This window comes from Sturnus vulgaris, chromosome 30 (assembly GCF_052056855.1).
Source record: "Sturnus vulgaris isolate bStuVul1 chromosome 30, bStuVul1.hap1, whole genome shotgun sequence".
Classification (NCBI taxonomy): domain Eukaryota; kingdom Metazoa; phylum Chordata; class Aves; order Passeriformes; family Sturnidae; genus Sturnus; species Sturnus vulgaris.
Window position 1 is genome coordinate 2,448,836 of NC_142272.1, and position 26,904 is coordinate 2,475,739.

Sequence of the window (26,904 nt, forward strand, 5' to 3'; positions counted from 1 at the left end):
TGCCCGGGGGTCGCGAGGATCCTCGTGCCTAGGAGTGCCGGTGTCGGGGGTTCTTCAGGGGTCGGTGCCCGGAGGTGTCGGTGTCCGGGGGTTCTGATACAGATGCCTGGGGGTGTCAGTGCCCGGGGGTTCCTGGAGTGTCAGACCGGGGATGTTGGTGCTCAGAGGGTCCCGTGCCCGGGGGTGCCGGAATCGGGGGTCTCGGGGGACTACCAGGGCTGTCAGTGTGCGGGAGATCCCGTGCTCGGGGCTCCTGGTGTGTCGGGGGCCCCAGTGACCGGGAATCCCGGGGGGTGTCAGTGCCCAGGGGTCCCAGTGTCCTGGGGTCTGGGGAGTGACGGTGTTGAGGCGTCTCGGTGTCCAGGGCGTCACTGCCCGGAGGTGTCGGTGCCCGGGAGCTCCGAGCAGCCCGGGGGTCCCGGTTGCCGGGGGGGTCCCAGTCGCTGAAGGTGTCACTGCCTGGGGCTCCCGGTTCCCGGTGGGAGGTTCCCGGTGGGAGGTTCCCGGTGGGAGGTTCCCGGTGCGGTCCCGAGAGTCCCTCCCCCGCAGAACCATCCGGCTCCAGGCCCCGCCCCCGACCAGGCCCCGCCCCCGCCATTTTGCCCCGCCCCCTGACAGGGCGCGACGCTCGTGATCACGTGACGCCGCCATCCGGGTCCTTTGCCTTCTCTGCCTCGTCCCAACATGGCGGCCCCAGGTGAGCGCTGCGCCGCGGGCCCGGGCCCCGCCGGCCCGCGCGGGGCACTGCGGGCACTGATGGTGGCACCGATGGCGGCCCCGGGGCTGCTCCGGGCACCGTCGTTCCCGGAGATGGGGCTGGGGGGGAGGCGGTGGCGGGAAAATCGGGGGAAGCGGCGGGAAAACCGACCCCCCCCTTTCCTCCTCCACCGCGTCCCCTCAGGGCGGGCGCGAGCCCTTCCCCTCCCCCCCCTCCGCCGCTTCCCATTGGCGGGGGGGCGCGCGCGGCCCGTGATTGACGTGCGCGCGCCGGGGCCCCCCAACACCCCTCTGCCTTCCATTGGCGGGGGCGCGCGCGCCCAGCCGGTGATTGACGTGCGCGCGCCCAGCCGGTGATTGACGTGCGCGCGCCGGGCGCGGCTCGGCGCGTGCGCGCGGGAGGGGGGGGGAGGGGGCGACGCGCCCACGTGGCCGCGAACGGGGCGGGGGGGGGGGGGGGGGGTCAGAGGGACCCCGGTACCGGGAGTTCTGGGGGGAGGTGGGATCAGCTCCCCCCCTCCCACTCACATCTGCCCGCAGGGGCTGCACAGGGACCCCCTTCGCGGGCCCGCGGTGCCCTTGAGGCTCCTTGGGGTTAGTAACGGGGGAGGCGGGGTGGGGCGTGACCCCTCCCAGCCCCTCCAGGGGTCGGTCCCGATGTGGGGGGGCAGATTCCCCCCAGTCCCAGCCCGCCTTCCCCCACCATTCCCAATCCCGCAGCATCTCCCGGCATCCCCGGCTCTCTTTGGAGCGGGAGGGGAAGTCCCGGTACGGGGGTGATGACGGCGGAGCTGGAAGGTGCCCCCCACCCCAAGGTTCGGGTTCCCACCTGGATCCATCCCTGTCCCAGCTTTCCCTGAGCCTCAGGTCCTCCCCGCATTCCCAGGATGGTTTCCGGGGGGAGGTCGGGTCACACTGGGACAGCTCTGAGGGTCTTGGGGCTCCCGGATCCCAGGCTGGGATTCCCGTAGGATTCCTGGAATGGCCCTGAGCTTCCCTGAAATCCATAGTGGAGAGGGAAGGGAGGGATTAGGGGAAGATGGAGCTATCCCAGGAGTCTCACCACCACCCCCTCTCAATTCCCACGGGAAAACACCGGTGGTGGTTTTCTTCATGCTGGATTTCCATTGACTAACACATTTCCAGGCCATTCTGTGAGCAATCTCAGCATCCCACCTCCATCTTTTTTATCCTCTTTGAAGCCCCTCAGTTGATTAATTAATTATTATTCCACTTTCTGGTCGCAGATATCTGACGGGAAGCTGTGACTATCCAAAAATACATTATCTCTCCTTCAAAAAAAGAGGGGAATATTTTTCTAAGCCTTTCTCTTTCATATTCTTAAAATGCATCAGTTTTCCTCCCCTTGGGAGCAGAGTTCACCTCCCCAAAACCTCATGGGGGAAGGAGGGGAATCCACCCTTTCTCTGGGGCTCCTAGACCCCCCCCCCAGCCCCACCCTGAGGGATGTTTCCTGGAAAATGCGGCGTTTTTGCCGGGAAAGGTCCCAGATCCAGTGGCAGAGCCACATGAGGGCAGTAGTTCCTCCCGGAAGGTGGGAAGACTGGGGGAATTGTGAATCCAAACCCACCTTCCAGGAAATATCCCATTTTTCCAGGAGGGTCACAGCATGTGCCTGGGTGTGTCCCCGCAGAGACAGTTTTCCTGGTGGGAATAGCAAATAAAATGGGCTGGGGGGTGGCTCGGTGGCTCCTGTCCCCTCATGTGTCCCCTCCCCGTGGCTCCTGTCCAATCCTGGTGTCCCATGTCCCAGTGTGGAGCCCCATCCCACCTCAGTGTCTCCTGTCCCTATCCCAGGTCCTCATGTCCAGCTCCTCATATCTCATCCCAGTGCCCCATGTCCCATCCCAGTGCCCACATCCCTTCCTAGTTCCTTCTGTCCCATCCTGATGCCTTCATGGCCCATCCCAGCACGTTGTGTCCTCTCTCAGTGCCATATCCCATCCAGATGCCTCCTGTCCCATCCTGTGTCCCCTCCCAGTGCCTTCTGTCCCATCTCAGTACTCCATGTCCCATCCTGTCACCTGGTGACCCACCCTGATGCCCTCATGTCCCATCCCAGTGACTGGTGTCCCCTGTTGGCTCCTCATGTCCCACCTGACACCTCCTGTCTCCTCTTTACTCCTCCTGTCCCACCTGCTGTCCCATCCCATCCCATCCTCATCATCCCGTGTCTCATCTGTCACCTTGTGTCCCATCCCAGGGCCTCCTGTCCTATCCTGGTGCTCCATATCCTCCTGTACTCTTTCATCCTGACTCCTCCTGTCCTGTCTCATGTCCATTTTCAGTGGGTCCTGTTCCATCCCAGTGTCCCATGTCCCACCTTGTGTCCCATCCTGTCACCTTGTGCTCCATCTCAAGGCCTTATGTCCCATCCTGGTGGCACCTGTCACCTCTTGGCATCCCATGTCCCATTCTGATGTCCCATCACAGCACCTCCTGTCCCTTCCCAGTGTCCCCTGTCCCAGTGCCTTGTTCCCAATCCTGGCACCTTATGGCGCCTCTCAGCTCCTTGAGTCTGTTCCCAGTGTCAGGTCCTGGTGGCTCTTGTCCATCACCGTGTCTTATCCCAGCCCCTCATGTCCCATCCTAGTGTCCCGTGTCCCATATCCTGGTGCCTAATGTTCCGTGTCAGCTCCTCGTGTCCCATCCCTGTGTCCCATGTCCCATTCTGGTGTTCCCAGTCCCATTCCAGTATCCTGTGTCCCACCCCAGTGTCCCCAGTTCCCTCTGCCCCTGCCTTGTTCCTGTCCCTGCTCTCATTCCACCTGGTCCCACTGTCATTCCCTCCCATTCCCACTCTTTTTCCAACCCATTCCTTCTCTCATTCCTGCCCATCCCTGCTCCCATTCCCACTTTGATCCCATTCTCCTTCCGTCTCTTTCCTGCCCATTCCCTCTTTCATTCCCATCCATTCCTTGTCCCATTCCCGCTCTGATCCGTGTCTCTGCTCACTCCTGCAGCGGCAGCGAAGAAGAAGCCAAAGAAGGGGAAGACGCTGACGCTCACGGATTTCCTGGCGGAGGACGGGGGGGGCGGGGGGGGCCCCACCTACATCCCCAAACCTGTGAGCTGGGCCGATGAGACCGACGACCTGGAAGGTGAGCGTGGCATTCCTGGAGCCAGGATAGAATTCCTAGCCCCCAGAGCGGCATTTACAGTTCTGGGATTGGCATTCCCAGTCCTAGGACCAGCATTCCCAGAGCTGGAACAGCATTCTCAATCCCTGGGCACCATTCTGAGCTCTGAGATTGGCATTCCCAGCTCCCAGACTGGCATTCCTACATCAGGATCAACATTCCCATACCCCAAAGGGGCATTCCTGGATCATGGAGAGCATTCCCAGCTCCCAGACTGGCATTCCCGGCTCTGGATCAGGATTTCCAGCTCCTGCCTTTCAGATTGGCATTCCCAGATCCGGGATTAGCATTCCTAGCTCCAGTGGCACCCACGATTGGAAAAGTCCACTGGCTATTCCTTTTTGGAGGAATAATGAAGCTGGGAGAGCCATGCGAGTTTTCCTTAGGGATGAGACTCAGTGCTCAGCAAAGTGGGGGAGCAGCAATGGGATATTGAGGGTTTTAGGGACTGGATTCACCAGAGCTTCCCACTGAGCCAGGCTGAAATGAAAGCAGGAATGAATCCTGGAAAGCCATCCCATGGGATTGCCTATCCCTCCTTGGCTGCTCTGGATGGCTTCAGGGCACCTTTTCCATGGATTTAGCAGTGCTGCTGGCAGTTCCCTTCGGTTGGCTCTGGATGACTTCAGTTTCTTTCCATTGCCTCCGGTTGCTTTCAGCAGCCTCTGCCTGGGTGGGTTTTGGGATGATTTGCTGACTCCAGTTGACCTGGCCAGCTCGGGATGGCTTCGTGCCCCATGGCCAGGTCCGTGTGTGCCCAAATCCCGGATTTCTCCGCAGTCTCCACCGCGTGGCACAGCAATGACGATGACGTTTACCGGGCGCCTCCGATCGACCGCTCCATCCTTCCCACGGCCCCGCGCGCCGCCCGCGAGCCCAACATCGACAGAAGCCGCCTCCCCAAGTCCCCCCCGTACACGGCATTCCTGGGAAACCTGCCCTACGATGTCACGGAAGAGTCCATCAAGGATTTCTTCCGAGGGCTTAATGTGAGTGGTGTTCCAGAGGGCGGCAATGCTGCGGGAAACTGGGATGTGTCTCTCTCTCCATTGGGTTCCTGTATCCATTGCCACGGGATGTGGGTGTCTGTAGGTTGATGCTGAGAGAATCCCTTGATTCCCCAGCCATGGATCAGCCATTTCTGCTCCTCCAGTGGAATTAAGGAGCCTCCAGTGGGGGGGTTTCCCTGTGGAATCAGGTGGAGGTTAGACTGGGGGTTGGGGCAGAGCAGCTGCCTCGCTCCCAGGTGGAAAGGAAACAGCATCAGGAAGCTCATGGATCACATAGAGGTGTTGAAACCACAGGGAAAGTAGTCCCAAATTGCTGAAAACCAAGTTTATTTCCATTTGAACCAATCGTGCTCTTCCCTCTCCAGCTCCGCACCTGACCTTAGCCTTCCTCGTTCCTTTTCTCTTTTCCTTGGCATTTATCATCCTTTAAATATAGTTCCATGGATGTGTTGTGCATTCTCCTTTGGTCCAAGCTAGATCCTGGCTTTCCAAGAGGTTTCTCATCAGGAAATCCATCCCAGGAAAATCCCAAGGAATTCTCTGGGGACCCTGTGGCCCCCTGGGATGTTATTTAGGAATGTTGGTGGCTCTTGACACTTCCCAGAGCTCCAATCAGGAATAAGCAAGGAGCTCCCGTACTTTGGGAGCTGAAATCCAGGGAAAGGAGGTTGTGGGCTACCCTGTATCAATGTGGAACTTGTGCTGACACATCCAGGGCTGGTTTTCCACAGGAAATGGCTTCTGCTTCCCTGAGCCCAGGTTGGAGCCTGCAGAGCATACCCAGCCCTTCCCATTGTTCCCAGTGCAGCTGCCAGAGCTGGAATTCTCTGCCCAGTCCCTCAATCCAGAGATATTGGAAAGCTGTGCTGTGTTTGGAGTGGGACCCCCCTCTTCCTTCCTCATGCATGAGGAACCCCCTCAATCCCTGGATATGAGTTGCTCCATCCCAGATCTTCCTCATTCCCCTTTGGAAGCCAACATCTGAGGGGAGCTTCCCTGCCTTCCCTCCTTTGGCAGATCAGCGCTGTGCGGCTCCCGCGGGAACCCACCAATCCTGAGAGGTTGAAAGGTTTTGGATACGCAGAATTTGAGGATATCGATTCCCTGTTCCAGGCCCTGAGCCTCAATGAAGAGGTGAGTCCAATCCCGGCTTCCACGAGCACATCCCAGGGCCTAAAGGGGCTCCAAGGACCTGGAGAAGGATTTGGAGACGGGCCTGGAGTGATGGGAAAAGGGCAAATGGCTTCCAGCTGGAAGAGGGGAGGGCCAGATGGGTTATGGGGAGGGAATTCCCAGCCCAGCACTCATTTCCCGCTGTTGTTCCCAGTCTTTAGGAAACAGAAGGATACGAGTGGATGTGGCAGATCAAGCTCAGGATAAAGGTGAGCGTCCAGCTGAGGACACGGATTGGGCAGGGTAGGGATTCAGGGAGAGTGGCCAAGGGCCCAGGCCTGACCCTGCCTTGTTTCCTTCCTTTCCCTCTCCTTGTCCCTGCCCTGTCTGCATCCCTGGCTCCCAGCAGACCGGGACGATCGCTGCTTCGGCAGAGACCGGGATCGCTTCCGGGACTCAGAGCGGTTCGAGAGTGACTGGCGCGCACGTCCGGCTGCTCCCGACACCTTCGATGACTACCCCCCTCGCCGGAGTGATGATGGATTTGGGGACAGTGAGTGAAGGGAAAGGGCCCAGCATTCCAGGCACTCCCTCCTTCCCCTGTGTCGTGGGAACCAGTGTTGTCCCAGGGTCCAGGGGCACCTGGCACTCTCTGCCTGAGCTTAGGAGCCACCTGAGCTTGTTCCCACCCTGGGCTTGTTCATTCCCATCTGGTCCTCATTCATTCCCAGAACTCAGTCCCACCTAGAACTAATATATTCCCAGAACTCATTCCCACTCTGAGCTTGTTCATTCCCCATTTGGAGCTCATTTGTTCTCGGCTCTTATTCCTACCCCAAGTTCATTCATTCCCAAAACTCTTCATTCTTTCCTGAGCTTATTTCTACTTTGTAGGGATAAATGGGGCCTCCTCCCACATGGAGCTGTACTGGGATTTTCCTCTTTCCTCATGGAATCTGTTCCTATCCCACTTCCCAGGATATCGTGATCGCTATGATGACCGGTACCGGGATGGGCCACGGCGGGACATGGATCGTGGCTTTGGGAGCCGGGATCGCTACGACGACCGCAGCAGGGATTATGACCGAGGTGGGAATTCCCAAGGCTTTTCAGGGGCAGAGAGAGTGGGAGCAAGACCCTCCCCATAGCCAGCGACTAACTGGGAATCCCCCAAATTCGCGAACTTTTGTCACTGTGAATGTGGGCTGCGTTATCCCCAGTCACCCTCAGGCAGATCCGTCTCCTTCCCAGGCTACGATTCCCGAATAGGCAGCGGCCGGAGAGCCTTTGGCAGCGGCTACCGCCGGGACGACGACTACCGTGGCTATGAGGATCGTTATGACCGGCGGGATGACCGGATGGATCGGTGGAATTCCCGGGATGATTACGGCCGGGATGATTTCCGCCGTGAGGACAGAGGTGGGATGGGACAGAGGCTGTTCCTTTGGGAAAGGTTGGATAGAATGGGAATGATCCCTTGGAAAAGGTGGGAGCAATAGGGAATGGTCCCGTGGGAATGGTGGGATGTAATGGGAGATCTCTGGGGAAAGGTGGGATGGAGTTGGAAGGGTCTGGTCTCTTAAAGGCAGATTGGGATAGGAATGATCCCCGTGGAAAAGTGGGAAGGACAGGGAATGGTCCCTCAGGAAAGGTGGGCTGAGGAAGGGGATGATCCCTTGGGAATGGTGGGATGAGACAGGGATTATCCTGTCAGTCCCAGCCCTGTTCCAAGCGAGATCAGTGCCCACCGGGATCACCTGGCTCGTTCCCAGGTCCCACCCAGAGACCGAAGCTCAACCTGAAGCCCCGGAGCACTCCCAAGGAAGAGGAAACTTCCGGAGCTCCTGCTGCCCAATCCAGCCGGGCTGCTTCCATCTTCGGGGGTGCCAAGCCTGTGGATACAGCAGCTCGGGAGCGGGAAGTGGAGGAGCGGCTTCAGAAGGAGCAGGAAAAACTCCAGCGGCAGCTTGAGGATGACAAGAGGATCGACAGACGGCCCCGGGAAAGGTGGGAATGGTGCCTTGGGAAAGAAGGGAGTGGGGTGGGGATCATCCCTTGGGAAAGGTGGGAAGGGCTGGGAATGGTCTCGTGGGAAAGGTGGGATGGGTAAAGAATGATCACTTGGTAGTGGTGGGATGGACAAAGAAGGATCCCATCCAAAAGGTGAAAGGGGTAAGGAATGGTCTCTTGGGAAAGGGGGTGTGGGCTGGGAATGATTCCATGGCAAAGTTGGGGACGGGCAGGGAATGGATCCCCACAGAGAGGTGGGATGGAATGGAAATGGTCCCTAAGGAAATTTGGGGCTGATCCTCACAGAGACATGGGAGGGACAGGGAATGGTCCCCATGGAGAAGTGGGATGAATGGGAATGATCCTGTGGGAGTGGTTCAGGTGGGGTGGTGCTCATCCTGTGGGGAAGGTGAGATGGGGCAGCCCATTCCCCTGATCTTATTTTCACCCTATCCCAGGCATCCGAGCTGGCGGAGCGAGGAGAACCAGGAGCGATCCCGGACAGGCAGCGAATCCTCCCAGAGTGGCCCTGTGGGACCCCCGGGAACATCCACGGGCTCTGGCCCCACTGGCCGGAGTGAGTCGGGATCCGGGGTGGCCAGAGAATCCCAGCCCAGGGTGTCTGGCAGCTCCCACACGGATTTGTTTTCCCTCAGCCACACGGAGGAGGGAGAGCGAGAAATCCCTGGAAAATGAGCCCCTAGGAAAAGAAGAGGAGCCACCCTCACCACCCCCCAAATCCCGGGAGGAGAAGCCAAAGGTGATGCCGGCACCACCTCCCAAGGAAAATGCCTGGATGAAGCGGAGCAGCCAGAACCCCCCTGGCAATTCCCAGAGCTCCGACTCAGAGCAGCCCTGCCTGACCAGGTGGGTGGCCCAGGAAGGAGCGGCCTGGAGGGGGCTTTTCCAGCCCAAAGCATTCCATAGATCCCTGGTTTTCCCTAGTGGAGGACTCCATGGACTGGGAGAAGGGGACCCTGACATTCCCAGGGATGATCTGTAGTGCATCCCAACATTTCTGCTGCCCATCCTGACCTTTCTAAGGCTCATCTCAACATTCCTGTATCCCAGAGGTGTTCCTGTGCCCCATCCCAGTATTCCTGCAGCACATCCCAGAGTTCCTGTGCCCCATCCCAATGCTCTTGTGGCCCATTCCTTGGAGTCACTGGTACATCCCAACATTCCTGTGGCCCAGGGATGTTCCTGCCGCACATCCCGATATTCCTGTGCCCCATCCCAGTGTTCTTTGGCACATCCCAATGCTCCTGCAGCCCATGGAGACTGTTCTGCCCATCCGAACCTTCTGCCCCCTCTCACCATTCTCAGGTGTGTTCCTGAGCTCCATCCCAGCATTCTTCTGCCTGATCCCAACTTTCCTGGGGTTCAGGGATGTTCCTGTGCCCCATCCTGACATTCCCAGGGTCCAGCAATATTCCAGTGCCCCATCCCAGTATTCCCAGGAATTCCTGTGCATCATTCTAATATTCCTGTGCTCCACCCCAACATTCCCAAGCCCCTATCCCAACATTCCTGTGCTCCATCCCACCATTCCTAGGAATGGGGCCATTCCAGAGACTCCCCTGATGCCCCTCTCCCCTTTTCTCTCTATCCAGTGGGGGCCCTCCTGGCCCCTCCCCATCTGGAGATGATGGAGGACCCCCCAGGACTCCCCAGAGGAGAGGTGAGAATGGGAGGGGGGATTGGGAGGGCTCGGAGCAGGTTTTGGGAATTCGGGGGAGTCCTGGGAGCACTTGTGGGGCTCAGAGGGTGTTTGGGGGCAGTTGGATTTTGGGGGAGCTCAGGGGGCTTTGGGGGGGCTCGGGGAGAGGTTGGTATCAGGGGATCTGGGGGGGTTGAGAGATTTTGTGGGGGGTTTTGAAGGGTGCTGGGAGGGTTCCAGGGATGTCAAGGCCTCGCTGGGAGGCTAAGGAGGGCTTGAGGGACTCAGGAGGTTTTGGGGGCTGTGACCCCCCCCACCCTTTCCCAGCAGAGGAGCTGAAGCCGGAGGGGGGTCGGGAGAGCAGCTCCAAGGGCCGGAGCTGCAGCCGTGGCCCCGCAGGAATGGGGGACCCTGAGAGGTGAGCCCCCCCCAGACCCGCCCCCCCTCAGGAACCAGAAACCCCCCCCGGACACTGGGCATTTCCTGGGTATTGACCTCTGACCTCTGCCCCCCAGGAGGGACCCCCGGAAGGAGCACGAGCCAAAGAAACTGGAGGAGACCCCCCCCTCTGTAAGGATCCAGGGGGACCCAAAACGGGGGGAGGGACCCTCCCCTCAAATCGCGGGCTTGGGGTATTTTGAGGAATTTTCACCATAACGGACCCCCTCATGCCTCCAGTTTATGGGGAGCTGTGACCTCTCTTTGGGGTGAGGGGGCTTTCACCCCTCAAATCTCATTTTTTGGGATATTTTGGCAACTTTCTGCTTCACTGACCCCCTCCCCCTGCTCATCCCCACAGTTCAGCCATGGGCAGTCTGAGACCCCTTTTAGGGGGGCTGTGATCCCCCTCTTTTGGGGTGCATGACCCCCTGGGGGTCTTCATCCCCTTCAAACCTTGGTATTTTGGGGCTTGGGGAATTTTTTTTCAACAATGACTCCTGTGGCCCTCACAGCTCAACTAGTCCAGCAATTTTGGATGTCTCTGGCCTCTTTGGGGACTGTGATCCTCTGGTTTTGGGATGTGTGAGCCCCTGGGGATCTTTATCCCCCTCAAATCCCATTTTGGGGATTTTTTCCTGGTTTTCCTTGCAGTTCAGCCACGCCAGCAAATATGCCGCGCTCTCCATGGATGGGGAGGATGAAGGTGATGATGAAGAAGGAGCTGAGTAAAAGCTTCCTCCCCCTCCTCCTCCTCAGCCGCCAAGGGAACCTCTGGAGATTCCCAAAAATCCCAGCCTTGATCCAGGCGAGATGGAAATAAAACCTAAAACTCATCTGTTCCCTCAGATACGGCTTCTTAAATCCTGATAAAAACACACCCTGAACGCACGGGAATCATCCCAAAATCAGCACAGGGGGTGGCAGGGGTAATTCCAAGAGGTTTCTCAAAGGAAAAGCAGCCCCCCCCCCCCCGTGTTTTCCATGGAATAAGGGGTGAGGAAGAGCTGGCCTTCCTCCCACCCCTGTCCTCACGCGATCCCCTCCAAAACAGGGATGGGGAGGCATCAAATTCCCCCCAAATCCTCCGGGATCCTTTGGGATCCCCCTGCGCCCCCCATTTTCCTCACTTCTGGAATGTCAGTTTCCCCCAGGACACCTTCATCATCCTCCTACTCACAGGTGTCCCCCCAATTCCCCCCCCCCCCCCCCTAGTTTTTGGGATGCAGCCCTGCCCTTTACACAGGAGAACCTGGATTTCCACCCCAGAGCCTCGAGATATTGCGATATTTTGGGATTTGGGGTGGGCTGTAAAAATCTGTAAAAAGAACCTTCCCAGAGGTTTTGGAAGTCCCAGGGGAGTTTTGGGGTCCCCGGTGGGGGGGGTTGAGGTTCTTCCCCCAGTTGGGGGCTGTTTCGTTTTCTCCAATAAAATGAGCTTAAAATGATCCAGAAAGGCCCTAAATCTTTCTGCCCTCTCTCCCCCTCGAAGGGCAATGAGGCAGATCCCAAAGCCCCCCAGGGCGAATTTCCTGCCCCTACATTGGCCTTCCTCTCTCTGGGCTTCCTTCTTGTATCCTTCTCTTTCCTCCTTGCATCCTTCCTCATCCTTCATTCCTTCTTTCCTCGTGCTTTTCCTTCTTCATCATCCTCCTTCCATCCTCTTTTCCCTTCTTTCCCCTTCCTTATTTCTTCCTCCCTCCATCATTCCATCTCCTTCTGCTTCCCCTTCACCTTCCTCCTTCCACCTCATTCTTTTTCCTCCTCTTTCCTTTCTCCTCTTCCTCCTTCCCTCTGTCCTTCCACCCATTCTTCCTTCTCCTTCCTCCTTCACTTTCCTCCTTCCATCTTTTTCCTCCTCATCACTAGTTCTACCTCCTATTCCTTCTTTTTCATTATCCCTCCTTCACTTTCATCCTGATCCTTCCATCTCTGCTTCCTTCCATCCTTTCTCCTCCTCCTCTGCCCCTGCTGACTAACAGTAATCAACTGGGGGCGAGGGCACAGCACTGAGCCCCGGCATGGCACCCCCGGCCCTTCCTCTTTCCTGGCTCTTCCCAACCGCTGGAATGCTGGAGCCCGCCTCCCCCACCGCTGGAATGCCTCCCCCCCCGCGGCGGCTCCGGCCGCACAAAGGGGGGTCTGTCCTGGCCGGGGTGGGAGGGGAGGACCCCAAGGGCCGGGAGAAGGAGATTCCGACAACTCTGGCCCCCCAATCTCCTCTGTGCACCCCAAAACCCTCAAACCTAAATCCTCTTCCTGCACCCCCAAAAGCCCCTCCTGCACCCCATCCCCCCCGGCACAATAACCCAAAACCAGCCGTGCAACCCAGAACCCTCCTGAAACCCCAAAACCCTCCTGAAACCCCAATTCATTCCCTGTGCAGCCCAAAACGCCCCCACTTCAATAACCACTCCAATGCGCCCCAAAACCCCGTGTACCCCAGTTCTGCCCCCCTCCCAATTCCTCCCCTTCAAACGAGCTTCCCCCAGGGGCATCCCAAGGAGGGGGGTTTGGGGTCCCTGCGCTCCCCTGGGGAGCCCATCCTGGGACTGTGCGGGGTCCCCTGAGCCCCTCCAAACCTACACCTCCTGCCCCGAGTTTGGGGGTCGCAGGGGCTGAACATCTTTCCCACCGAATTTGGGGGTCCCGTGGGGGGGGTCTCAGCCTTCCCCTTCTCTCCGAGTTTGGGGATCCCCATGGGGTGGGTCCAAGCCTCCCTTCCCCTCCGAGTTTGGGGGTCCCGACGAGTCGCGGGGGCGGGTTAACGGGGGGACGGTGGGAGGAGGAGGATGAAGAGGGGGCGGGGGCAGCGCCAGGAAGGTCCCGAGGGGGCTCGGGAGGAATTTTGGGGGATCCTGGAAGGGAGAAAGGGGATAACTGAGGCAGCGTCAGCAGGGGGAAGTGTCACCCCCTGTGTCCCTCTTGTGTGTCCCCCCTGTGTCCCTCTCCTTGTCTCCCCTGTGGTCCTCCCGGTGTCCCCTGCCCCTGTCCCCGCCGTGTCCGTGTCCCCGCCGTGTCCCCTCGCCGTGCCCGCCCTGTATGTCCCCTCTGTGCGTCCCCCACGTCTCCTCCTTGTCTCCCCTCTGATCCTCCCGGTGTCCCCTCCCCGTAGCCACACGTGTCGTTCCCGTGTCGTCCCCCCCGTGTCCCCCCCGTGTCCGTGTCCCCCCCCCGGCACGGGAAGCGGCTCCGGGCTCGCGGAAACGGCCCCTCCCCGCGCGCCTTCGGCCACGGAGCCGCTCGCGGGACCCACGGGAGCCCCGAGCCGCCCCCGGGAGCGCCTGGGATCCCCGAGACCCCCGCGGAGCCCCCCATGAAGCCCCCCGGGGCCATGGGGACGCTGCTGCGCGCGCTCGGCCGCCGCGATGGCACCGACACGGTAGGAGCGGGGGGAGGTCTAGGTGTGGGTGCAGGTCCCGCGTGGGGTGAGGACCCCTCCGTGGGGAAGGGGGATCTGGGTACGGGGGGAGGAGCGGCGGGACCACCCCCGTGGCGCCCCCGCGGGTTCCCCCGCGCTCCGCTCCAGCCGCCCCCTCCCCACGCGTGACGCTGCGCGTCCTGGGGGGGCGAAGGCGAGTCTGACCCTCCCCTCCCCCCCGCCGCCCCTCCCCATGTTTTCCCACGCTCACCCCTGGCCGCCACTTTCGCTTTTCCCCCATTTTCCCGCTTTTTCCCTTTTTTCCCACGCCCCTCCCTCCCCGTCCCACGCCCCCCCTCGCCTTCCCCCCGCTGTCCCCCTACCCCGCACATCCTCCCACGCCCCTCCCCCTCCGTGGGAACCGCAGGGTCGTCCCAGGGGGGGCATTTCCTGGGCTTGTCCCTGTCCCGCTTCCTGCGGGACTCGATGTCCGTGGCCGGGGGCCAGAGGGGCCTGGGGTGACACGGGGGGGACACGCGGGACGACACGGGCTGGGGGGGACCCAGGGAGGGAGACGAGACAACACTGGGGGACACGAGTGGGACATGAGCGATACGGAGGGACACGGGGAGACAAGGGACAGACGTGGGGTTGACACGGGAGGGACAAGGAATGGCGGGAGGGACAAGGGAAGGGAGACGAGGGACACGGGGGACATGGAGGCGTTACTTGGGGGGCACAGGGGTGGCACTGGGGGTGACATGTGAGACATGAGGGGGTCACAGTGGGGACCTGGGGGGAACAGGGAGATGACTTAGGGACAATATCAGGGGACACGAGTGGGACCTGGGAGGCGATACAGAGGACACAGAAGAGCACAGGGGCAGGACACGGAGTAACACTGGGGTGACAAGAGGGGGACATGATAGGGACAAATGGGGAGACACGTGTGGCGTCATGGAGGGGAAACGGGAGAGTGGGGGGCGACACGAGAGATCAGTGAGAAGTCATGGAGGGAACATGGGGGGACACAAGAAGGGACATGGGTGACACCGGGAGGACAAGGAGGTAACACTTGGGGAACGGGGGTACACGGTACACAGGGGGGCGACACGAGGGGACACGGAGGTGACACGATGGGAACTGGGTGGGACTGGGGACTGGATGGGTCACCGAGGGGACCTGGGGAGGACACGGGGAATTCACAAAAGAGACACAGAGGGTGACACGGGTGGGGACATGGAGGGGACACGGGAGTTGGCATCAGGGTCATCGGAGTGACACGGGGAGGACACGGGGGGATATGCGGTGACCCCCCCCCCCGTGTTCCCGCAGCCGCGGCCGCCCCCGCCCGCCCCCCACACGTTCCGTGAGCGGAGCCTGCGCCGCGGGACGCCCTGCGGGGGCTGCGGGACCCCCCTGGGACCCCACGGGCTCGTGTGCAGAGGTGACACCCCCGGGACAGGCCCGGGACATCTGGGGGGGGCTGGATGGCGGAATAGGGTTGAGGGGATTACTGGCGACAGTGGGGTCGGGACTGGGCAGTTACTGGGGGCACTGGGAGCATTGGGGGGTTACTTGGATGGTTACTGGGGGTACTGGGAGGGCACTGGGAGCATTGGGGGGGGGGTTACTTGGATGGTTACTGGGGGCGCTGGGAGGACACTGGGAGGGCACTGGGAGCTTTGGGGGTTGCTTGGATGGTTACTGGGGGCACTGAGGAGTTGACTGCAGTGTTTACTGGAGGCAGTGAGGGATTACTGGGGACACTGGGAGATTACTGGGGGCAGCGGGAGGGTACTGGGGGCCCTGGGGGGTTCTTGGAGGGACCGTGGGGGGTCCTGATGTTGCCGTTGTCCCCCCTAGTTTGCAAAGTCGCCGCCCACAAGAGATGTGAGAGCAAGGTACGACGGGGGGCGGGGGGGGTCACTCAAGAGCGGGGGGACCCCTTTGGGGCTGGGTCCCATTTGGGATGACCCCCGTGTCCTCCTGCAGGTGACGTCACCGTGCCAACCTCTGCCCCCGCCTGAGCTGGTGAGTTTAGGGGGCCACGACCTCCCCAAACCCCTCGGGCAGGACCCGAGACCCCTCAAACCCCGCCTCGAGACCCCCGAAGCCCTCGGGCACGACCCGAAACCCCCGAAGCACCCCCAGGCAGGATCCTCCGAATTCCCTTCGGGATCTCCAAATTCCCCGGGCAGGATCAGGGACCCCACGGAAGGGGTGAAACCCCCCCAAGCCCTCCCGAGCAGGAGACGGGACCTCCCCCCCCCACCCTGGGAGCCCTAAACACTCTTTTCGGGATCCGGCACTTCCGATCCTCCCTGGACATCCCAAATCCCCCTCGGGACCCCAAACCCCCCCACCCCGGGCAGGACCCTGCCCCCTCCCCGGTGGTCGGGCCCCTCCAGACCCCGCTGTTTTCCAGAGGAGGAACACGGCCCCGGTGCGGCGCAGCGAGCGCGTGGTGAGACCCCCGAACCCCCAAAAACCTCTCGACTCCCTGACCCTCCCCCCGTGACCCCTAACCTCCCCGCGGTATCCCAAACCCCCCTCCCGGAAACCCCCTTAATCCCCCCCAGGACTCCCAAAACGTCCCTGATCCTCTCCTGACACCCCCGTGACCCTGCGGTGTTTTGGGGACCCCTCTGACACCCCCATCTTGGCCCCCCTTACCCCTTCCTGACCCCTCTTGACCCCCCGATCCCCTCCCGACCCTCCTCATGTTTTGGGGACCCTCCCCTTGACCCCACGCCCGTGTTATAGGGACACCCCCAGTCTTCCTGAACCCCCCCTTGACTCCCTCGACCCCGCCCTGTTTGGGGGACCCCTCTGACCCCTCCTTTTCCCCCGCTGTCTTGGCCCCCCTTGAACACCCCCGTGTTTGGGGACAGTCCTTAACTTCCCCCCATGTTTTGGGTCCCCCCCCGACCTCCTATTGCTCCCCCTCGTTTTTGGGGCACCCTCGGGACCCTCTAGAGCTCCTCGTTCGACAGCGCCCCCCAGCGGAGCACCCTGCCCAGGTACGGGGGGTTTGGAGAGGCTGGGGGGGTCTCAGGGATTGGGAGGGGGGAAATTTGGGGGAGATCACAAGAGGTTTTGGGGTGCTGGGGGAGTCTCAGGGATGGGGAGGGAATTTGGGGGAGATCCCAAGAGGTTTTGGGGTGCCGTGGGATCCCCGGGAGGGTTGGAGTGCTGGGGAGGGGGTTGAGGGAGTGCCGCCCCCCCAGTTCTGAGCCTCTTCTCCCCCCCAGGACTCCCCGCGGCCCCAGCCCCGAGCCCTCCCCCTTCCCCCCCCTGGACCTGACATTCGTGACTGAGCGGATCCTGAGCGTGGGGGTTCCGGGGGGCGGCGAGGGGGATCCCGGGGGGCACCTGCGGCACCTGGCGAAGCTCCTGGGGGCGCGGCACGGTCCCAACTACACGGTGAGGGCAACTGGGGCAACTGGAAGGGCTGTGGGGGGCCCTGGGGGTGCTACTGGGAGCACTGGGGGGAAACTGGGGGACCGAGGGGGCCTGCGGGGGGCACTGGGAGCCCTGGGGAGGGGGAGCAAGACACGAGGGACGCGGGGGTGGCAGGGGGCTGGGATTTCGGGGGTTCCAGGGGTGGGCTGAGGGGTCCTAGGGCAGTTTCGGGGTCGCCCCGGTGGTCCAGGCTCCTCCCGACCCCCCGCCCCGTGCTCCCCCAGATCTTCAACCTGTCCGAGAAGCGCCGCGACCTCGCGCGCCTGAACCCCAAAGTGAGGAGCGGTCCGGGGGGATCCGGGGGGTGTGAGGGTCCCCCCGGGGGATGTGGGGGGGAGGGGGTGTGAGGGTCCCTCCGGAAATCTGGGGGGTCCCTGGGCTTCCGGGTGGGTCTCACTGGTTTGGGGGTCCCCTCGCGCGGTTTTGGGGGTCCAGGGCAGGTCCCGCGGTGTTGGGAGGGTGCCGGGGGATGGGGGGATGGGAGGGGGGGGTGTCGTGGGGGTTACGGGAGTCTCGGGGGATGCGGGATTCCTCGGATCCCTGAGGGGCTAGGAGTGTCTAGGGGGGTGCTAGGGATGTCCGGGGGGTCCCAGGGGCATCCCGGGAGGTTTTGGGGTGTCCCGGGGGGTTTTGGGGTGCCGGCTCTGAGGGCCCCCCCCAGGTGCTGGATTTCGGGTGGCCGGAGCTCCTCGCCCCCCCCCTGGAGCTGCTCTGCTCCGTCTGCAAAGCGCTCGAGGGGTGTCTGGGGGGGCACCCCCGCAACGTGGCCGTGCTGCTCTGCAAGGTGGGGACACCGGGGAGTTTGGGGGCGTCTGATGGGGGGTTGGGGGGCTGGGGGCAATTGGACAGGCACTGGGGGTACTGGAAGGATACTGGGGGTTACTGGGACGCACTCAGGGCTATGGGGGGCACTGGGGGTACTGGGAGGGTACTGGGGGTTACTGGGACGCACTGAGGGCTATGGGGGGCACTGGGTATTACTGGGGAGGCTCACGGGGACACTCGGGGGGTCTCTTGGAGCCATGGGGTTGTACTGGGGGGTACTGGGAGGTACTGGGGAGTCCTGAGGGTCCTGAGAATCCTCACTTGTCCCCCCACCCCCCCAGGGCAGCAAGGCCCCGGTCGGGGTGGTCGTGGGGGCGTTTCTGCACTACAGCGACGTGTGGGGCAGGTGAGGGGGCCGGGGGGACTTCGGGGGATCGGGAGGGTTAAGGGGGGACTTGGAGCCCTTATGGGGATTATTGGGGGCCTGGTGGGGGTTTCTAGGAGGTTATGGAGTGTTGGGGGGCAGAGTGGGTGTCCAAAGGAGAATTCTTAGATTCAGAGGTGGTCCGGGGGCGCGGGGGTGGGGGAGCTATGGGGAGATTGAGGGGGTCATGGGAGGGTTAAAGGGGGTCATGGGGAGGATTTGGGCTATGGAGAAATTATGCGGGGCTTGGGGGAGTCTTAGGGGTCCCGGGGGGGGTGATGGGGGCTTCGGAGGTACCTGACCCTACTTTTGCCACCCCCCAGCCCCGAACAGGCACTGAACGCGCTGAGTATGAGGAGATTCTGCGAGGAGAAACTGGGGGGGGTCCTGCAGCCCTCCCAGCGCAGGTGGGGGGGTTAAGGGGGGCGGCTTTAGAGGTCCTGGGGTCTAGGGGGGGGGTCAAGGGAGGTCATGGCAGGACTTGGGGGAGTTGGGGTGTTCTTGGGTGTTATTTTGGGGAAGGTTTTTTGGGGTGGTTTTGAAGGTTTTTGGGGTGTTTCTTGGGGTGATTTTTGGGTGATTTTGGAGTGATTTTTGGAAATGGTTTTGGGTTTTAGGGTGTTCTAGGGATAATTTTTGATGTGGTTTAGGGTGTTTTTGGGGTGGTTTTGAGGTAATTTTTGGTGTGGTTTCAGTTGGTGTTTGGGGTCGTTTTGAGGAAAGTTTTGGCCTGACTTTGGTGTGATTTTGGGGTGGTTTTGGGGTTCCACGCGTGTCCTCCCCCCCGCCCAGGTACACGGAGGATTTCGGGGCGCTGCTCTCGGGGCGACTCCGCCTGAACAGCTCCCCCCAGTTCCTGCACCACGTCCTGCTGCCCCCCCTGCCTGCCTACGACCCCCCCGATGGTCAGTTTGGGGGTGGGGATGGGACCCCAGCAACCCCCCAGGGGCCCCCAGTAATACCCCCGTGTGCCCTCGCAGGCTGCCGCCCCTTCCTCAAGATCTACCAATCGCTGCGGCTCGTCTACACCTCGGGGGTCTAGTGAGTGACACCCCCAAACCCAAATCTGACCTCCCCTGCGCCTCGGGGGGTCCCGGGGCCTCCCAAACTTCACTCCCACCCTGCTATGCCCTTCCTGGTCCCTCCCCCGAGCCTAACATTCCCCACTGTACCTATTGAGGGGTCCCAGGGCACCCCAAAGCTTACAACCCTGCCCCCCAAACCTGACATGCACACCCCGCCCGCGCCCTTTGGAGGGGTCCAGGGCCTCCCCCCAACCTTTCCCCCAATTTCCCCCAGTGCTCTATGGCTGGTGGGATTTCAGGGGGTACCCCTAATCTTGACACGCCCCCAAACTGATTGCCCCACACCCCCATGCCTGTCCCCAAACCTGAACTCCCCCAAACCGCCCCCCTTGTTCCCCCAGCAGCCCCCCCGCCTCGCAGTCGCTCTGTGTCACCCTGGAACCGGCGCTGCTGCTCAAGGGGGACGTGATGGTGAGGGGGGGGCGGGGGGGGCGGGGGAGGGATGGCCGAGGGATGTTCGGAGTTCGTGGGGCAGCGAACACTGGGGGTGGCGTGTGGGGAGGGGCTGATCCCCCCTAACCTTTGTGTGTTGGCTCCAAGTCACCTGTCCGTGTCCCCCGCTCACCTGTGCCCCTCCCCAGGTGCGCTGTTACCACCGGCGGCGGGGGGGGCGCGAGGCGGTTTTTGGGGTTCAGTTCCACACCGGGACCCTGCGCGGGCCCCGCCTGAGGCTGCGCCGGGACGAGCTCGACGTGGCCTGGCAAGGTGGGGGCGCGGGGGAGCAACAGGAGCTGGGAGGGGCAGAGGGAGCTGGGGGCACTGCGGGGTTTGGGGGGGCACGGGAGGACAGGGAGAGTTTGGGGGTGCTTTGTGGGGACACGGCGGGGGGTCCTGGGATGATTCGGAGGGTGCCAGGAGGGGGAGCATACGGGTATTTGGGGGCACAGATAACAGGGATGCCCCCAGTTCCCCTGTGCCCCCCCAGATGAGAACAGGGAGGGCAGACCTGAAGGAATTCGAGTGGGCAGGGAGCGGATGAGGGCTGGAAATGGGGCGGCTGGGGGAGTACGGGGGAATTTGGGGACGCAGATGATGGGGACGCCCCCATGCCCCGCCGAACCCCTGCTGTCCCCCCAGACCAGCGCTTCCCCCCCGACGCCACCGTGGAGTTCATCTTCTCCTCAGGCCCCGAAAGGGTCGAAGGTGGGTTTTGGGGGGTGGAGACCCCCGGGGATGCCCCGCCGGGCCACCCCCCTCACCGCCCAGCCTTCCTGCCCCCCTCCCTCAGGCTGGGTCCCCCCCCGCGGCCCCCCCCGCCGCCCCCATCGATTACGGGGTGCGGGATCCCGCGGTCCGGCGCGACTCCTACGAGGGGCCCTGGGATAGCCCCGAGGGTAAGAGGGGGTCGAGGAAGAATTTGGGGTGCGGCGGGGTTCCCAAGGCATGGAGGGGGAAGAGGGGCCCCTTGGCCTGGGATCTGGGGAACGCAGTGGGGGTCTCAGGGGGCTGGAGGCTGTTGGGGTGACCTGGAATCTCAGGGGTGGCTGCGGGGGATTTGAGGGGCGGGGGGGACCGGGGGTATTCGGGGGTTTTGGGGATGCCCCACGATAAGAGAAGGTGGGGGATGGGGAGGGGCTGGGGGGGTCCCCACTTTCAAGGGGATGAAGGTCCTCTCTTTAAAGGGGGAAAATGCGGGGAACTGGGGGTGCAGGGGGGGGCTTTGGGGGGCAATATGGACATACGGGAGGGGTGCCTCCTGTATGGCCTGAAGGGGATGGGGAAGGAGATAGGGGGTCCCGGGGGTTTTCGGGGGGTCCCGTGGGGTTTTGGGGGTGCAGGGGGGGGCTTTGACCGCCCTTATCCCTCCCAGAGCCCTCCCACACTTGGGGTCCCCTGGATGGCAGCCCCTACGCCCGCGTGCAGAAGAAGGGGGTTCCCTGCCCCCCCGGGGGGGACTCTGACTCCCCGCCCCCACCCGGAGCCCCCCACGGCCGCCCCCCGCCCCCCACGGCCGCCGAGCGCCGGGAGCTGGAGCAGCTGCTGGGGGGGTTCGGGGTGCGGGGGGGCCGCGAGACCCCCGGCCCGAGGGAGGAGCCCCCCGACACCCCAGAACCTCTCGGGACCCCCACAGCCTATGGGACCCCCGAACCACTTGAGACTCCGGCACCCTACAGGAATCCCACATCCTACGGGACCCCGATATCCCACGGCACCCCCACATTCCATGAGACCCCCGTATCCCATGAGAGCTCCCCATCCCATGGGACGCCGATATCCTATGGGACCCCAGTATCTCATAAGACCCCCCCATCCCACGGGACCCCCACATTCCATGGGACCCCTGCTCCCCACAGCCCTCTGACATCCCGTGGGACCCTAACACCCCACGGCTTCCCCTCATCCTATGGGACCCCCAAATCCCAGGGTTCCCCCACACCCTATGACACCCCAAAACCCTACGGGACCCTGGTGCCCCACGTGACATTGACAGTCCATGGCCCCCCAGCATCCCAGGGGTCTCCAACTTCCTACGGGACGCTGGCACCCCACGGCCCCACAGTATCCCCTGGGACCCCAACATCCCACGGGGTCACAGTGCCCTATGGAACCCAAATATCCCACAGGACCCCAATATCCCAGGGGTCCCCAACATTCCACGGGACCCCGATATCCCAGGACACCCTGGTGTCCAACAGCACTCCAATATCGCAGGAGACCTTAACATTCCAGGAGTCGCCGATACCCTACAGCCCCCCAGCATCCCATGGGACCCCAACATCCCTGGAGACCCCCACTCCGTATGGGACTCCAACATCCCAGGGGTCCCCATCACCCTATGGGACCCCAAAATCTTATGGGACCCCACCATCTCATGGATCCCCAACATCCCAGGGCCCCCACACTCCTCATAGCCCCCCACAAGCCCAGAAGTCCCCAACATCTTACAGCCCCCCGTTATCCCACGGGATCCCAATAATGCATGAGACCCCAGCTCCCCACAGCCCCTCGACATCCTACAGCCCCCCAAAACCCCATGGCGCCCCAGTATCCCCCGGAGTCCCAATCTCCCACATCACTCCAATATCCGAGGGACTTCCAGCCCCCCACGGGACCCCGATGTCTCATGGCCCCCCCGGACCCCACAGCCCCCCAATAGCCCACAGCCCCCCCTCACTGCACAGCCCCCCAGCATCCCATGGGATCCCAATATCCCACAGCCCCCCCGCACCTCACCCAGTATCCCACAGCCCCCCGAACCCTTGGGGCCCCCCCAGCCCCTGGGCCCCCCCGTGTCCCCCCCTGTGCCGTCGAGCCAGCCTGGCCTCCCCTCGGGACACCCCAAAACGGGGGGTGCAGCGCTCACTGTCCGAGGGGTTCCCCTCGTGGGGGGGCTACGGGCGCCCAGTGGCGGGGGGATACCTGCTCTTGGGGGAGCTTCCGCCCCTCTGCCCCTGCCAGGACTGCCAGGGCTGGGGGGGCGTCTCCGCACTCCCCACCCGCCCAATTTATAGCGGGCACGAGTGGGGAGCGCACCCTCTGCAGCCCCTAGATTGCCCCCATTGCGGCCGCCCCGGGCTGGGGCTGGAGCGGGGACCCCCCCCTAGAAAAGGGGGCTACGACCCCCCCGCCATAGGGGAGCCCCAGGAGCCGACAGGTAAAAATGGAGGGCTCAAAGGGGTTAACAGGGGTCCTGGGGGTGTTAGGGATTTGGAGGGGTCTAAGAGGGCTGTGGGGGCCTCTTGGGGGGGTTATGGGGCATTATGGAGGCTACTGGGGGGTCCTGGGGGAGATGTGCGGGAGGTAAAAGGGTTCATGGAGGGCGTCTGGAGGGGTGTTGGGATTAAGTGGGGTCTGAAGGGGCTGGGGAGGGCTTCTGGAGAGGGTTCGTGGCCACGGAGGGGCTGGGGGGCTCCTTGGGGGAGCTGAGGCATAAACTGAGGGAGATTTGGGGAGATTTGGCGGAATCCGAGGGGTATTAGGAGAGGCCGGGGGCAAAGCTTCCCCACTGGAGGGAGACTTTGGAGGCCCCTCAGGGGGTCTTTTGGGGGGGGTCTCACTCCCCTCTCTCTCTCTGTGCCCCCCCAGGGCGACGCAGCCCCATTGAGGGGAGTCCCTGGCCGGGCCCTCCCCGCCCCCCCTCCGAGTCTCCCCGGGCCCCCTCCCCCAGCAGCGGCACCCCCGGATCCCCCCCGCCCCCGCAGCCGCCCCTGCCCGAGAAGCGGCACCCCCCGGCCCCGGGGGGGCCCCGGGACCCCTCCTCACCCCAGCGCAGCCCGGCGGGGACCCAGGGACACCCCTCGGCCGGGCCGGGGCCGGGGCCGGGCCGGCGGGACCCCCCTCGGGGGCACCTTCGTGCAGGACACGACCAAGTTCTGGTACAAACCGGGCTGTCCCGGGAGGAAGGTACGGGGGACGGGGGGACCAGGGCGCTGGGACTCCCGGAGGGTTTGAGGGGGAGCCATGGGGGCCGGGAACTCCCGGAGGGGTTTGGAAGGGATGGGTTTTGGAAGGAATGAGTTTTGGAAGGGATGGGTTTTGGAGGCTCTTGGGGGTTATTGGGGAGTACTGAGGGGCTGCGGGGTGTTTGAGGGGGAGCATGGGGGGGTCTGGGGTGTGGTCAGTGGGGGGGGCGGTCAGTGGGGGCTAGGGGTGGCCAGTGGCGTCCCCCCGTGTGTCCCTTCTGCCCCCGTGTGACCCCCGCGTGTCCTCTCAGCCGTGTCCCTGCTCAAGGCGGCCCCTCCCGGCTCGTTCCTGGTCCGCCGCAGCAGCAGCTTCCCGGGGGCGTTCGGGCTAGCGCTCAGAGTGGGGGTGCCGCCCCCCCGCGCCACCCCCAGAGCGGGTATGGACCTCCCCAAGCCCCCCGAACCCCATAGACCTCCCCCCCCGATTCCATGGACACCCCCCCGGCACGCCCCAAACCCACCGTCCCCCCTACGGAGGATTTGGGGGCCGGGGAAGGAAGAGGCATCTCCCAGGGCTCTGACGCCCCCAACACTCCAGGGACCCCTGAGAATCACCCCAAATTCCCCACCAGCAGCCCCCAAATCCACCCACTGACCCCCCCGGCCTCGTGCAGTATGGGGGGGGTCGAGGGGTTGTCCATAGTGGGGAGGTATCGGGGGCCTGCCAGGGGAGGCTGGACACTCCCAACACCCCATGAACCCACCCGGATCCCCCCCATGGACACCCCTCAAATGCCCCATAGACAATACCGGGGCATCGGGGGATGAGGGGTGGTCTCGGGGGTCTCCCTGGTGTCTGACTCCCCCCGGTCCCCCAGGGGACCCTCAGGAGCAGCTGGTCCGGCACTTCCTGATCGAGACGGGCCCGCGGGGGGTCAAAATCCGGGGGTGCCCCGAGGAGCCTTATTTCGGTGAGGGGGACGGGGGGGCTCGGGGGAAGAGCGGAGAGGTCTGGGGGGGGTCTCTGAGGGTCTGGGGGGGATTGGGGAAGTCAGTGGGAGGGGCTGGCGGAGGGGTTCGGTGGGGTCTGAAGGGGAACTCTGGGGGGCTTTGGGGGTCGAGTAGGGTTGGGGGAATTTCTGGGGCTTCGAGGAGTCGGCGGGGGTTTTGGGGGTGCCCTGACCCCTCTTCCCCCCAGGGAGCCTCCCGGCGCTGGTACTGCAGCACTCCATCACCCCCATCTCGCTGCCCTGCGCCCTCCGCATCCCCCATGCAGGTGGGCACCCCAAAGACTGCGGGAACACACAAAAACCCTGCGGACACCTCAAAAGTCTCGCGTAACTCCCCAAAACCCTCACGGGGACCCCGTCCAAAATGCGGGTACACCACCACAATCCCTCCCTGGGACACACCAGAATGCCCCCGGAGAACCCCAAAATCATGGGACACCCCAAAACCCCTGCGGGGACGCCCCTGAACACCTGCTGGGACACCCCACGAGCGCGAGGATACCCCAATATCGCAGGTCTTTCCCCCAATACCACAGGAGCCCCCAAAACCGCGAGAACCCCTAAAATTGCGGGGACACTCCCAAACGTTGAAACCCCTCCCCGAAAAGTGGACGGGACTCCTCAGAAACTCCTCCAGTCCCCAAAATCCCCTCAGAGTCCCCGAGTTTCCCCCCAAACTCCCCTGGCCCCCCAGTTTTCCCTGCCGGCGGTTCTGGACGGTTCCTGGTGGGGCACTGGGGGTCCCGACTGCCCTCTCACCCTGTGCCCTCCTCCCCAGAGCTGCAGGAGGAGTCCCCGGACCCCCCTGGGCCCCCCAATGTCAGCACGGCCGGAGCTCTCCTGAGGCAGGGGGCAGGTGGGACTGGGGATATTGGGGGGACTGGGAACACTGTGGGGAGTACTGGGGATACTGGAGTGGGGGGCACTGGGGTGGGGGGTGAAGGTACTGAAATTGGGTCACTGTGTGAGGTTGGCATCGGGACTGGGAGCGCTGCGGGGGCTGGTCCTGCTTTTGGGGAGATTGATCTCAGTTTTGGGAAGGCTGGTCTCAGTTTTGGGGAGGTTGGTCCCGGTTCTCGGGGAGGGTGGTCTCAGTTTTGGGGAGGTTGGTCCCGGTTCTCAGGGAGGGTGGTCCCGTCTTTGGGGATGCTGGTCCCGGTTCTGGGGGAGGGTGGTCCCGGTTTTGGGGATGTTGGGCTGAGTTTTGGAGTTTCTCCTCCCCGTTGCTCCCCCAGCCTGCTCTGTGCTGTTCCTGGGCTCGGTGGGGACCGAGGCCCTGACCGGGCCCCAGGCCGTGGCCAAGGCCGTGGGGTCCCTCCTGGAGGGCACCCCGAGTGCGGGGGTGTCCCCCCGGGCCCCCCCCAGCCCCGTGCACTTCAAGGTGTCGGCGCAGGGGATCACCCTGACGGACCGGCAGCGCAAGTGAGGGACCCCAAATCCCCCGAACCCAGACCTCTCGAATCCCACAATCACCCCGAACCTCCCCAAACCGCCCAACCCCCTCCACCCGACTCCTTCAAACCGAGATTCTCCCCAAAACCACCGACTCCTCCAAACCTCTTAATCCCCCAAACGCCAACACTCCAAACCTTATCAAACGCCCTAAAACCCTCACCCCCTGAACCACCAACCCCACTAAACACCTAATCCACCAAACCACTGATCCCCCAACCCCGACCTCCCCCCAAACCCCTCGGCACCCACCGACCCCGCCCTGCCCCCACCCTCTCCCCGCCCCCCCCAAGCCCATCCTCACCACGTCCCGTTCCCCCCAGACTCTTTTTCCGCCGGCATTACCCCGTGAGCAGCGTCACCCACTGCGGCACCGACCCCCAGGACCGCAGGTGAGGGGGGGCACGGGGGGGCACAGGGGGGACCCCCAATCATCCAAACCCTCCCAGATTTCCCAACCCCTTTAACCCCCGCCAGGTGGGCGAACCCCGACGGGAGCACAGCCAGGTACGTGGAGAATCCCCCAGAACGGGACCCTCGGGTAGGAGGGGGGGGGCACAGATCTGACACTGGCCTCGGCCCTTCCCCCCCACCGGTCCCCCCAGGATTTTTGGGTTCGTGGCGAAGCAGGCAGGGGCCCCGGGGGGGGGCAACGCGTGTCACGTGTTCGCCGAGCTGGACCCGGAGCAGCCGGCGGGGGCCATCGTCACCTTCGTCACCAAAGTCCTGCTGGGGACACGGCACTGAGGGACACCAGGGACCCCCTCGGGATCCCAAAAACCATCTGGGGACTCCCACAGCCCCCCAAGGCAGTGGGGCTCTCCCCCGTCTTCACCAAGGTCCGGCTGGGAACACGACATTGAGGGACCCCCAGGACCCCCTGGGACCTC

At 63.1% G+C, this 26,904-nt stretch overlaps 2 protein-coding genes across 3 annotated transcripts; both read left to right on the top strand.

Moving 5' to 3' along the window:
- The first annotated feature begins 596 nt into the window (after window positions 1-596).
- Window positions 597-10,945, top strand: EIF4B (eukaryotic translation initiation factor 4B). Of its 2 annotated transcripts, none has more exons than XM_088180896.1 (15): window positions 597-697; window positions 3,702-3,839; window positions 4,659-4,867; window positions 5,906-6,022; window positions 6,216-6,270; window positions 6,411-6,554; window positions 6,980-7,090; window positions 7,253-7,420; window positions 7,774-8,008; window positions 8,470-8,588; window positions 8,668-8,878; window positions 9,625-9,692; window positions 9,999-10,089; window positions 10,187-10,241; window positions 10,764-10,945. In XM_088180896.1, exons 1-15 carry the CDS (start codon window positions 685-687, stop codon window positions 10,839-10,841), a joined length of 1,812 nt encoding a protein of 603 aa, XP_088037022.1. In that variant the 5' UTR covers window positions 597-684; the 3' UTR covers window positions 10,842-10,945. The 2 variants fall into 2 exon arrangements, with proteins under 2 accessions (XP_088037022.1, XP_014748476.2); XM_014892990.2 differs by having other exon boundaries at window positions 598-697; window positions 10,002-10,089.
- Window positions 10,946-12,942: 1,997 nt separating this feature from the next.
- On the top strand, window positions 12,943-26,899 carry TNS2 (tensin 2). Its single transcript, XM_088180641.1, is given in 29 exon segments — window positions 12,943-13,491; window positions 14,806-14,917; window positions 15,337-15,374; window positions 15,466-15,504; window positions 15,899-15,937; window positions 16,450-16,493; window positions 16,725-16,896; window positions 17,160-17,210; window positions 17,597-17,719; window positions 18,042-18,106; window positions 18,448-18,531; window positions 18,917-19,029; window positions 19,105-19,165; window positions 19,551-19,620; window positions 19,791-19,914; window positions 20,287-20,352; window positions 20,438-20,523; window positions 21,022-21,384; window positions 22,609-22,804; window positions 23,090-23,533; window positions 23,536-23,553; window positions 23,864-23,989; window positions 24,431-24,523; window positions 24,751-24,828; window positions 25,341-25,418; window positions 25,798-25,984; window positions 26,338-26,406; window positions 26,492-26,521; window positions 26,620-26,899. Coding segments are annotated over 29 exon segments (3,177 nt in total). The 5' UTR covers window positions 12,943-13,425; the 3' UTR covers window positions 26,762-26,899.
- The last annotated feature ends 5 nt before the right edge of the window (window positions 26,900-26,904 follow it).